At 39.4% G+C, this 13,972-nt stretch overlaps 1 protein-coding gene across 2 annotated transcripts in view; it reads right to left on the reverse strand.

Moving 5' to 3' along the window:
- Positions 1-13,972, reverse strand: part of rgs6 (regulator of G protein signaling 6) — a 101,285-nt gene that overhangs the window by 74,929 nt on the left and 12,384 nt on the right. The window contains exon 1 of one of the 2 annotated variants that reach the window (XM_086188700.1): positions 8,984-9,258. The exons of the other annotated variant lie outside the window; for it this stretch is intronic. Coding sequence (XP_086044826.1) covers positions 8,984-8,986 — 3 coding nt within the window. The 5' untranslated portion in view covers positions 8,987-9,258. Of the gene's footprint in view, positions 1-8,983; positions 9,259-13,972 lie in introns of those variants that run through there. 2 annotated transcript variants of the gene reach the window in all.

The following is a 13,972-nucleotide window of genomic DNA, read 5'->3' on the forward strand; positions in this document are numbered from 1 at the left end:
GGCGGTAGGGCAGCCTCTGTGACGGCTAATCCCTCACTCAGATCACAGGGAACCAGGGTTACCAAACGTCTCTGAGCGAGCATGTGAGGGTAGCCAGAGTACTGCAAATGCTGCACAGTCTCTTACAAAACAAAGAGTATAAATAAAGCTTGTTAGAGCATTGAGGGAAACTCAACCTAAAGATCTAACAGAAGTGAACAAAGGGATGCAGCAATATTGATTGGGGCAGGCGAAACACAGTGAGAGGATACACTAATGGACAAAATGATGTGTGGTTCTACTACATCCTTTGTGAGTGTATTCTCTCCCCCCTTTGATTGTCTGTGTGTGTGTGTGTGTGTGTGTGTGTTTTGTGTCCATCGTTCTCTATAGGACCGCAGGCTGCAGAACATGCCTGACAAAGTTCATATCCATTAATCATAACCTGCCACTTGGCGCTGCGACCTTTGCTACCTCAGTTCCTGTTGTCCCTGAGCTCCCTCACACAATCAAGGAGAGCACCATTATATCGCCTCCGTTTGACCTGACCTAGCGCACACAGCACTGGCCTGGATGCTGACCGATGCAACATACAGCTTTGAAGCACATTTGTTTCCTCCTAAGAGTTAAGTGAAAAGTTTGTTTGAAAATTAAAATTTAAAAAAAGCATGTCAAACTTATAATCACTGCGCTCCAGGCTATTAGCTTAATTTAGCTTCGCTTAGCAAAAAGAAATGAAATTTGGGAAAAAGCCTGCCTGGTTCATTCCAAAATTCACACATGGATCCTGTAAAACTTTCAACTTGACTTCCACCTTCACAATGTGATGTTTCAAAGTTGTTCTGATAAATTCAACGTGAAAGGACACACCCAAAAAAAAAAAAAAAAACACAAACCATACAGGACCTTAAATACACAGAAACAGATTTTAGAACATTTGGTCAGACCACAAAGTATTTAAAGTCCCCCTCCAGCTAAAAGTGTTCTTTCTACTATGCATGGCAGTCCTACAAAAAGGATTTGTGAAATTACAAATATTTTTGCTGCCAATCCCTGTCCAAATTTCAAAAACACAATTATAATATGGAAGTTTGAAGCCTGCAGGTAACAGTAAAGACCAGACTTTATTGAGAGGTATGAGACATACTGTAGCTAGCAACCTAACTATAACACATACAGTTCCACACTTGTTCACAGTAGCACAGAGAAAAACAACATAGTTAAAAAAAAAAATGCACCTGTTTTCCTGTATTTTGGTTCCTGCAGCTGTTGTTAGTCACCATTAACTTCAAGCTAAATATATGTGGCTGTCTCTTTTCTGCATTCTGGACTCATAAAAAAAGTGGAGGGGAAAAACAAAATCTTCGTGAGCCTAAGACAACTATTAATATTTAAAAGCCAAAAAAAAAAAAAAAAACTTTCTGGGGGAAGTTTTAATACAGTAATAATGGTTTTTTTTTCTGCACAACCTCTGCTTGGCCAGACGGTATGGTATTTGTTAGATGTAAGCCTGAATACATGTGTAAAGATGATATTTAAAACTAACCTGTTGAATTTTTTTTAATAATAATCGTGTTCATATCTATAATGATGTGTAGATTAATTTAATTGGAGCCTCATTAAACACCATTGTTAGCTATTTGAAAAAAAAATTCAATATATCAGTACCTCTGTGGTCCGGACCGGCGGATAATAAGAGGGAGGGAGCCTGCTTTGAATGGGCTGCTGCCTCATTATTTTGGCTGTGTTGGCTGCTACTATTCAACTAAACAGGTGTCATCACATTGAGCTGAAGCTGCTCTACAGTGCATTAGCCCAATAATGGCTGCAGGTGTATTAATTCATTGTTGAACTTGATCATCAATCCCAATATTAACACCCTTCTGGATACATTCAGTGTCAGTCTGTAAAACTCTGTTTCCACCCTCTGTCATTGTCTCTGTATTGAGGGAGGCGCGTGTGTTCATATTCGACCTTGAATGTGCTCTGTGTAGTTGTAGCCCTTTGATGTACAGTCCTTTGTCATTTCTGCCAAAATTTTACAAGAGAGGAGGTTGCGCTATGTCTCATTACAGCTCCCAAAATGCCTGCATCATTATTTTCCCAACAAAACAATATGTTAATCCCTATTTCACCATGAATATCTGTGAGATTAATTAGGGATTAAACAATTTGCTCTAGGGACAAGGCCACTGTGTGCACAACAAAGAATTACGCTGCCACAAAACCCTGATAAACAACAAACCGTTCGCTTATCGAGCATTGGTGCCCGTGCTCATTATTTGCTGTGAGTCACCATCTTCATCATAAATATCACTCTACGATACTGCACACCACGTAGTACAAATACACACAGTAAACATTCACTACAGGATCTATGTTGCATACGCTCGAGCACAAGGACGCGCACAGGAAGAGCAACTATTCCAGGTCGCACGTGTTTGTCTTTCTGTAGCTTGATATAGTGTATATTTTTGTATATTTTTTTACTAATCGTCTACATTCATCACAATTTGAAAACAGATTGTTTTGTTGTTGGCCTCAGTGACTTCATGTGATCTGTTTGTACAATTCTTGTCTGCAAAACAATTATCCTTTGGGTTATTAATAGAGCTGAAGCTGCAACCTGTCTAAGTATAGCATCACAGTCAAAAATGAAACAGCAAACAATCATTGAATTCCCTTCCAAATAATTCCATGCCGCTGACGCTTAGACATAATAAGTGTCACATAACAAAACCATTTTGTTGAAGGTTTTAATAGAAATGATGGACACTTCTATTTTTGAGGTGCTGGGATCCTTTATTTGAATTTAAGACATTAATGATTTAGTCAGAGTTAACAGTTATGAAAAAATATGCTTATGCAGTAAAAGATTTTCTGCAAAAAAAAAAATGGCCCTTGCACCTGTTAAACAAGTTTTTTTTTTAATTTATTTTATTTTATTCATTGCCAGAAGAAAAGAACAGCGTAGCATAAACTTAAAAAGTTCCCAAATCCTGAATGAAAGGGAGCGGACAGAAGAAAAATCATATTGACGATGCCTCTTTATGTGATAAAATCAATTTACAAACAAAATCTATAAAATGGGCACTTTGTTGTTCTTGTTATCGGTATTTTTAAAATCTGTCATAAAAAAAATCATAAATCATCATCAAACTTTACCCGTTTCATTATCTTTCATTAACATATGAGTTTTTACAGTTTTTTTTTCTTTGGTTTCTTTCTTCAGATTACACCGATTCCTTTCAACGTACCATTGACCGAGTCCTTAATCCTTTTTTTTTTGTCTGTTTCTTCAAAGTTGTAATATGTCTTTTTTCCAAATCTTTTTTTTTTTTGGACATTGATTGTTAAAGTAGCTATGAGCAGCCGCGTCGCCAGACATATTATACTAGGGCACGTGCCCATGTATAGATCTGTAGTGCCCTGGTAAAAAAAAAAAAAAAAAAATCGTCAATAATTTTTTTTTAAAAATCAGTTGTTTTAAATCTGCATATTCTACTTCAGCACACATAATAATCATTAGGGTAATTTAGACTACTTTTATCGCAACATAAACATGCCCACATGGCTAAATAAGCGACTTCGATTGTGAGAGAGTGAGAGAGCAAGAGAATAAGAGTTAGGTAGAGTGAGCGAGCGAGAGAGGGAGAGAGAGAGAGAGAGAGAGCGCCGCAGCCGAGCTGAAGTGATGACACAGCGAGATTGAGCAGGTAATTTAGACACCAACTTGTTGAAAACTGTAGCCTATATTATTTAGATCTTTTTTTAATTTCATTTGAACTCTTATTCTTAGATGGATATGAGAATGTTATTTGCCCGTAGCAGGGACAAAACAGCGAAGAATGAAAGAGGTAAGTGATGACCAAGCTAGCCAAATTGATAACCACGCTAAGTTAGCTAAATTTATTTCTTGTATCAAAAACAATCATGGTTATTTGCTGTAGATTGAGGAATTTGTAGTGAGTCATGAAAAAATATGTTAGTTATGGTCATAATGGTCTGCAGGGGGAAGTCAGTAGGTTGAATCAAGCACAGATATTTAGAGAAGACTAGATACGTCAGCGCGCTGTAGCGGCCGGCTAGATCATGTCATGTTCCCTACCTTGACACAGCTCATTCAGATCTCTCTGACCATTCCAGTGTCCAGCTGCACTGCTGAAAGGACATTCAGTGTGCTGAGACGGCTCCACACTTGGCTGAGGAGCACAATGGGTCAGGAAAGGCTTCACCATCTTGCCATTTTGTCAGTGGAGAGTGAGGAACTTTGCAAGTTAAGCCATAGCCAAGTGATTGACAACTTTGCGCAAATGAAGACAAGACGATACACCTTGCTTCCCAAAAAATAATTCCTTACTTCCTTCCCTTCATTCACTATCTTAGAAAATGTTCTCATGCTCAAGAAAAATAACTACTACAACAAAAAGAATGTTCAATAAATATTTCTTACGGCAACAAAAAGAATGTTCAATAAATATTTCTTACTATAACAAAAGGAATGTTCAATAAATATTTCTTACAACAACAAAAGGAATGTTCAATAAATATTTCTTAAAGATTCATTTCTCTTTAATTTTTGCTTTAATCAGTTATGGATTAAATTGCTTATGAAAGGCCTAATGTGTAAAAATCTATACCTTTCTTCCATGTTATCATTCCTACACGACACACTCTAAATACATAGTCTCATATGATCAAATAGTGAATTTACGGGATACTGAATTGTAATTTTCTTTTGCACTTTGCATGCTCTCATTAATTTTTTGTGCCCCAGGAGTGCCCCTGTACACTATTAGGTCTAGTGAGGCCCCTGGCTATGAGCTCAAAAACATAAATTTCAGAACACTTTAATCTACCAATTCATAACATTTTGACAATTTCCACTGAAAAAATAATGTAGATTCTTGCTACTAAGTAGCATTTTTATGTTGTACACGGTTGAGATGAGACTTGTTCCATCCATTATAGAATGTTCTAAATATTGGATTATATTGAATAGACTTGGAAATGTCCATTCACGGTTCTGAAATCTGACAAGGAGTGTACAATTAAGTTATCCGATGTTTGTTTTGTACAACCTTAATCTACGCAGGATAAGCAATAGAGGTAAAAAAAAATGGAGGCGGCACGGTGGTGCAGTGGTCAGCACTGTCGCCTCACAGCAAGAACATTCCAGGTTCGAGTCCTGACTCAAGTTCTCCCTGTTCCTGTGTGGGTTCTCTCTGGTACTCCAGCTTCCTCCCACAGTCCAAAGACATCAAGAGGGGACGAGGCTGATTGATACTCTAAATTGACCGTAGGTGTGACTGAGTGTGAATGGTTGTCTGTCTCTATGTGTGTTGTTGGCCCAGTGATGGACTGGTGACCTGTCCAGGGTGAACCCACCTCACACCCGAAGACTGCTGGGTGACCCCCGTGACCCTTAACAGGAATAAGCAGAAGAAAATGGATGGATGGTAACAAAATGGAAATTCTCCAGGACAACAAACTGATTTTCAAGCATGTGCCACTTGTCCATAAAAAGAACCCACTAATATACCATCCTCTTCCATGTACTGTAGTTCCACAGGTTTCTACATCAACTTCTAAACAGAACTTATATGACACCAGCTATTGTGAAACACATATTTGTTGCTGTGGAGTGGCGGTGATTTATCATATGCAGGTACTTATAGACTTGATCCTCTCCTCATTGCCCCGAGCATTCATGCATGGACATTTAGCCTTAATGTCTGAAGATGTGCAGTCAGTGCTAGGCTATATTAGGCAGCCATCATGCACAGTTAAACGCAAGTGTGTATCTCCAGTCTAAGTGCATCTCAAACAGCCACCGTATTGATATCCTGAATCTTTGAGGGTTTGTCTCATCAAATTTTACATCTCAATTTATCGATTTGCTTCCCCAACATTCACCAGAAAAGCCTATGATAAAATTTATGTTTCATACATCATCAGATGCCACTGATCTTCAAGTAAGACTTCAGCACTGGCATCAGCCATCTTCTGTGTCTCCCATCCTGTGCAAGACTCCTACAGCCCAAGTGTGTGAGGAGAGAGGTTCAGGAAGTCCCTCCTTCCTGCTGCCACTGTCAGACTATGCAACTAACACTGCTCTCAGTATCTTATCCTATCTTATCATCTTATTCATTCACAATAAGATAACAATTACAAGGAAATAAACTTAAGGTACCAGCTATGATGGATATCCTTATCAATGTCCAACACACTAAAACAGAAACACACACACACACACACACACACACACACAGCAGCACATTCCCAATAGCACTTCCAGTTTGTTTGCAGTCACTTTACATTCATATGAACTGGTGAAACCCAGAAGTGTTGACTTAGAGGCAAGGCCAAGTGAGTTCCTTTGACACCTGCTGTCAGACCCATCCAGAGCATGACAAATACTTTCAATGCCTCAATAGCCTCGTATAACCAACTGGCTTCCAGTAAACAAGTGAGTGTGCTTACACAGATCTCAGGAACAAGTTCAGGACGGAGCCGTTCAAGTGCATCTGGTTGTAAAGTTCGACACTGTGAATCTAAAGGGACATTCAGCAGGTCCCTGTGGCTTATTTAAACAGTAAATCTTAAAAGTAATAAAAAGTTGAACAGCTTCTTTGCTCTCTTTACCTGACCTCAAACAGAAGAAGCTCACCATTTGTGCTCTGATTTGACCGAGGATTCATTACATCACACGTATTTGTGCGCCTTAGATCTGGTAAAACATTCCAAAGATCATTCGAAGTTCATTCATTGTACCAATCACTCATTCACAATGTGAAATACCCCACTGAATGAGTGCAGCTGTAAGTGTACACTGAAGAGGATTAGTTTGGATTAGAACAGAGTGATACAGGAACTCAGTGGGGACTCAGGATGTCATTATTTCTCAAGTCCCGGGGAATACTCCCTCCCAGGGAAGGACTGCTGCCTCTGTTTCACTGCCAGCAGCAGAGTCTTCACCCAGTCTTGGCAGGACCCAGGTCCGAGGAAGAGGATCAGTAATAGCTGCGATATGGCGCCGAGAAGCAGCTGAGCCTCTACCAACACCAAGCGGTAAAAGACAGGACGCTGTTTGTCAATTTGAGGCTTGGCAGAGTACTGCACGATTGTAATATTAGATGAAGCGAAGCAGACTGGGTCTGGAACACAAACATGATTTATCACCAGGTTGATCTCATCCTGACCATTGATTCAGACACACAACAATTGTGTATCGGTTCAAATGCAGTTGCTAACAAGTAGAATTACTTTGACCGAGTGAGTAGGAGTAAATAGTATCAGGTATGGCTGTCTCAGCACAGGAGACCCGACCGGTTCAACCTTTCATCATTCTGTTATAGTAGCAAAAGATTACATGGATCATTTGGATTTCTGGGCGAGCCCATGATGCAGCGATTGTGCCCTTGTCGAACAACATCAGGGGTAAATCTGTTCGACTGGGGAAACTATTCACCGACATAACCCAACAATTAGCATCTTTTTGTTTTTTCTAATCTAAGAGGATTTCTAAAAATGCTGCATAATGTTCAACGAGGCGATTCTAGGAGGCCGAGAACAACCGTGTTCACATAAACGTTTGTTGTTTTTAAATCATTCTACATCTTAGCTTTAATTCATGAGTTAAAAATCAGAAAAATCCCTCTCACTGTGATCATGTCAAGACTTTGAGGTCATTAACTTATAAATGTTCCCCTGTGTAACATTCATACACTTTAAATTCCCGACTGTAGTCATGGTCCTTTGACTCACTGTCCGTTTGATTCAGCCTCAACAGGAGGATACACACAATGGCATTCATGTTTAGTCATGAGTTGATTCACATTACCGTTGCTCCCCCTTCTAAAAATTGTAGAAGTTTAGCTGGGAAAGAAAGCCGGCCACAGAGTGTTTGTAATACAGGTGAGAGAAGAGATCTATTTATGAACGAACACATTACATTACAAACAGTACATCCTCAAAATTAAAGATCTGAATTACCCAACATGCACTACAGCCCCGGTTGACATGTTGCAGCAGGAACTGCTCTGCAATGCGCCCTTCATCGAGGATTCAAAGGTTCAGCTCAAAATGAACAAGAATGTTAGCTTTTTTAGGTAGAAAGAGCCAAGGTTGAGAAAATCTAGAACGGTACCAGTGGAAGAAAAATCAGCGTTCTCTATTCAGCTACCCTGAACAACTGATTTTCTTTTCAACTCGATACTTCACCCAATTTCCTTAAAAATGATTCCTCTAAGTGAGGGAGTCTTCTACCAAACAGCCTTTCTGGCACAAAGTCTTCAATTCTAACTCGCGTGTGCTTTTTTTTTCCCCGAGGCTTTCTTTCCATACTTACACATGGTGTCAGTTTAACCAAACGAGGGCCCGAGGACAGAAACACTGACTAAAGTAAGTCGGCATTTATCGTGTCTGAAAAAGGGGTTTGCTTTACAGTCTAGAGAAAAAAGAACATTGTAGGCTCGTAGTTGTAATAGGCCTGATTTCCCAGTTTAACAGTCAGCATAACCAGTGCTTAATTTGTAAATCATAAAGTACCGGAACGCAAAGTACATGTGACAGCCCAGCGGTGACGAGATGGACTCAAGTCCCGGAACGCACAGAAAAACATGTAAAATCATTGCTTAATTTGTAAATCATAAGGTGCCAGAACGCAAAGTACATATGACGGCTTAGGGGTGAGAGAGGGGCACAGGTCCCGGATCGTATACAGAAAACAACATACAACTTGCCCACTTGCCATGATGTGGGACTTAAAAGCCTCCATTTCAAATATTATCCATGGTATCAATGTTATGACGATAATTCACAGTTATTTAGCCTCCTCCTCAGGAGCGCATCAGTCTACAGTCAGCAATTCCTTTCTCAACAGGTCCAACTTGTAAAACAAACAAAATAGAGCTCACAATAAATCACACAAATCTTCCATTATTATTATTATTACGGTATTTAAAGACTGGCACGGCGGCCTATTATTAGACGGTATGCTCACCATTTAGTTGTCCAAGACACCCCACATCACGTTCGACCCGGCTAGGCTAGCTGGAGGTGAACCAGGCTAGCTGTGGCGGCGCTAGCCTCCTGCTGCAGCCGATTTTGATCGTCAACATGACCGCTGCAGCTGCCCTCGTCGCCGCTTGTGGAGGCTTTTCTGACTCGTTTTAAGCGTCATGAGACTCTTCCTTCTTTTTGAACAGCAAATTTAACTGTCTTTCTGACATGTTGGCGTTGAAAGAGTAACTGTTTATTTCCTCTCTGCTTGCTCCTCAGAGGCGGCGAATTTCGAAAGGTTGTTTGTTTGTGTCAGGGGCGGGGATTGTTGGCATCAGCGCATCAACGGATCTCCGACTCTTTCAAATGACGTTGAAGCTTAATAAACAACATGAAATTCTAAGGATTGGGTCTGTAAATTTATCTATGCACATTATTATTGTATTTTAAACATTTTTAAAACGTTTTCACATTTTCATTTAATACAAGAGGTACCGGATCTGCCCAAATAAGTACCGGACACAGGGAGGCCAAAATTCAGAGGTGCAGGATCTCGTTCCGGCAGGATCCGGCTCAAATTAACGCCTGAGTAACAGTTGTGCTCAGTAAGTAAATCCACAAACAAAGGTACACAGCAATACAGTGACTTTGACTTTTGAGGAGAACTTTGGGAAAAAATCCTCTTTGTGTTTTTTTTTTTCTCTCAAGCTTCAGATATCTGCAAGTTGATTTGAAGTATAACAACATGAAAGATAGTGTAAAAAAACAAGCCAATGAAACACATCTGGAAAACCTCATTGATCGGTAAAGATGTTTTACATGAACCGCCATTACTGCTTCAGCTCCTGTTCTTTTAAGTTTCAAAGCCCCAACTTTGCCGTAATGGCTCACTCTCGCCATCAGACTCGTGAACCAGGTGATATAACACTTGGGCCTTGTCAAGGGAATTTTTTTCCCCTCATTTATGGCAGCTATATGCATTACTTTCAAGCAAGTTTTAAAAAAAATTGAATGCCTAAAAAATATGCAAGACATGACAGTTCCCAGTGAAAAAAAAGCCACTCATCATTTCGCTCACTCACGTCATTTAAGTGGTGTGTTCATGATGGATCCTTCCTAGACCGGAAGAATAAGACACACTGCTTTTCATTGCGTTTTACAACTTCTGCTATTAAATTTGATTTTAATTTTTATTTTAAGTGAAATGATTTGAACAAGATTGAATCCTTAGAGGTTTTAGGTTTTTATTTTTGGTTTTTGGGATGTTTTTTTTGGGGGGGGGGGTAGGTTGTAATAATGGCATTAGCTTGTAGCTAAATGAATCCACATCACTTTTGGAAATGGAGTACATGAGTGTGGATTCAATGACGATAAAAACAGATGAAACGGGAGCGTAGACGCTTTTCTAAGGTTTCCACAAACCGCCATTTGAAAATAAATGCTACGGTAAGTGTTAGCTTTCTCTGTGGAGACTTGACAAATGTGGAAAACTGTGGAAAATGACAAAGGCTTCCTCTTTTCTACATGATGTAAGAACTCCGTCAAAATCCTGTTTCCAAATTTATACGCATATAAATGGCTTACCCGTAGAGCCGATAAAACTTATTCCCAACCATTCCCTCCCTAACGAATGTCCTCGTAGTTCAGAAAACACACATCATTTAACTGGAACAAAGCTGTACCTAAAACAGCTAATTAAAAAAATTGAAACACGAGATACGGGTGATCATCCTGTCGTCTTCAAATTTGCAATTTAAATCTGCCCAGTTACCTTCTCCCCATCACCGTGATTTGATTAGCCTGTTGCTCTCTACCTGCGCTGTTGTGATGAGCCCTCCTCAGATATCTGCAGACAACTGCGCTGTGATTTGATCTGCTTAGTCATTCACTCAGTGAAGTGCACACACACACACACACACACACACACACACACACACACACATGCACGCACACACACATGCACGCACACGGACACTCATGCATGAAACAGCCAAACATACATTGGCAAAGAACAATTGTAAGTTCCCCTTACGCGGATAAAACAGTTGGAGCCATCAGTACAGCATTAACGCACAAACACACGCCCAGTTAGCATCATGCTATGACTTTTTAATGAACCATTCCGCTATTATTTCTCCATTATTCAAAGCTGTTCCCCTGAAGTACACATCATCAAACGTAGTTTTGGTAAAAATAAATGGAAAAATATCCCATTTCCCTCGCCGAGCCGCAAAAGTGAAATGTTGTTTCCTTCAGCATGAATAAAAATGATCTTGATGCTGCTTTACAAAAGTAGCAATAGGTTGTATTTGTGTGGATACTGATGCCATCAAAGTTCACCAAAAATCATTGGAGGGATTCTGTGAGCTATGATTCATGTTCGAACATCTCTCTGCAATGTGAAATTGCCTTATAAATATGCGCCGGGTTGCAGTTCGTAGGCAGGGCTGGATTTTTATGGTCCAGGCTCACAGGCTCAAAGGCATAAAATAAGTCATTGCTAGGTGACAAGTGTGCAGCCTGCATGTTCACAATAAACAATCCCCATATTAAATCAGCTCTCAATAGCAGTATTAAATCATGCGGAGCTGTTTTTTTATTGCTGCATTTACAAATGTCCTCTATAGAATCAATTTTCACAGGAGTTTAGAACCATTTCTAATCATTTAATGTTTTACTGTTAATCAAACTCACTGGCATTTTATTTACGCGCACCACAAAACTGAAACAAACGACTTCTATAAAGGAAAAGCCTCCATTTTCTCCCTTCACGCGAGTATATTAGTCATGTGCAAGTATTTCGCATATGACGGTCTTCAAGGAAAGGACGACTAATGTCAAAAAGCAAAAGAAAAATTGTGCATGATGAATATGGATTTTTCTACCTCTGGACAGTTGGTACATTAAAAAGATGTGAGGCATGCAAGACAATATCAACTAAATTTGCTCTTCTCCTTTGCTCATCATCTCTTGTTCATGATAAGGAAACAAAGTGTTGATGTATGATAATGAGCTTTCCCAAATGAATTAGAAATAAAGAAACTTTTTCAAAGTCACAATGCTTATATGTTTTTTTTTTGTTTGTTTGTTTTTTAGTTCGTACAAAATGTGAAGATTGTATAAAGTTGTTTTAATACTGATAACGTTGACATGGAAAATATTGGTTATCAGTCAAATCAGTTGCAAATATATCTACACATCAGCAAAAATACAATCCTGTAAAAAAAAAATCATATATAACAATAAGAATAAGAATAATACACATTTCAAACAGCTTGCTATTTTTAATGTGGAATGTTTTATGTGAAAAGCTGAAGGCCCTGTCATGTACTGAGTTGGAAAACGTGCACAACGATTCAAAGACAGAAACTGATGCGTCTCAAGACGCCAAATCAGCAGCAACACTGAAGTCATAAGAAATACTTACTAATACTAATCTGTCATATGAACAATAGCCTAAAACATTCAGAAAGAATGGTCTCCGCTGCCCAAAAAAACCTTTGGGATGGGACTGCAGAATTGGAAACGATAGATTTGTTTTTAATTGATTGATCCGAGCCATTACTTGAGGTAAACAGAGGCAATAAAGACCATTAGGTTTCGAGCTAATGGGTAAATGATTGACATGTGATCAATATCTTTTCCATTAACAGATCATGTGTCTTTCAGGAACTGAAAATTTCACTGTGGCTCCTCACGTCGTGTGACAACACATGTCATTTTTAATATATCCTTAAAGATCCATCAGAATATCAAACATGATTTTTTACAACAGGAAAAATGTTGAGAGCTGTTGATTTCCTATTCATTCTAGCCCACTGATGAAAGTGTGGGTTGGAACAAACAACATAATGACTAGATGGCTATGATTGGAGCAATTTTAGGAGGGCAAAAAAGTCTACACAAGCCAAAGGGGTTTTCTTAAATAAACAAAAAAATACAAACAGTGGCGTAGAATTGACATCGACTTGCTTTAATGACGCATCGTGTTTAGTAGTGAAATGTTTCATCTGATTTGAAAAAAAGAGGCCACGGGAGGAGCCAGGTGGTCTTCTCACCCACACCCGTATCACTGCTCGGGTTCCAGATGGGGACACTGACAACATGCCAAGAAGTGAGACCAGCCAGCAGGCTGGGAGGCAAATATGCATCTGATTCCTTATCACGACTGAGTTGTTTAAAGTGTTAAACATGTCACATGATCAGCAGACCGTCATTGTTTATTACGTTGTTTCAGTCTTAAAGATGCCGTTTTCTTACTGTGCTTTTTAAAGTGTTCAACATCTACCCTACCCAGAAGTAAAGAAGCATTTTGAGGGAAAAAACATGAATGGTGTGTTTTGAAACACAACTTGGGTGAAACATGAATAGCTAAAGAATACAAATATTACGTCTTATGATAGAGAAAAAAAACACTGCACCGGTGAAAACCCTGAGTTTGTGCTGACCACTGGGTTTCGATATTTACGATTTCCATCCGTGGTGTTGTGACTGCTGATACTCTCCATTCAAGGGGTGAGACAATGCGGCTTTGAAATGGCCAAAATCACTCCTCCCAGACAAGTTTTTTCATGTGAAAAGAAAAACAAGAACTCTAATAAGTCAAAATGCAAAACTGACCCTGGATCCACTTGGACATCGTGAACTCAGGACGCCATGGACGGTAGTCATAATCGTGACTTACACCTGGTTTAACATTGTTTAAGTAGTTGAAAAACAGTCAAATGTGACAAATGCATCTACAACACAAGATGTCTTAAAAGGATTCATGGGTTCTATTTGATCATGTTTCCAAAACCAGACCTAAAAAAAGCCAAATGTCTCTGATGGATTAAACTATGCTGTTGGCTAAGCAGTTATGACACCGACAGCTGTCACTGTTCACCGTAGTGATTGTAAGTCCAAGTGAGCAGCACACCTGTAAGGGGGCGGGTCTTAGCGACAGGTGAAGTAGTTAGGTATCATACTGTTTTTCTTTTCCCCTTTCAGC

Source organism: Aulostomus chinensis, chromosome 20 (genome assembly GCF_037954235.1).
Source record: "Aulostomus chinensis isolate RoL2024-O1b breed Wild chromosome 20, RoL_Achi_v1.0, whole genome shotgun sequence".
NCBI lineage: Eukaryota > Metazoa > Chordata > Actinopteri > Syngnathiformes > Aulostomidae > Aulostomus > Aulostomus chinensis.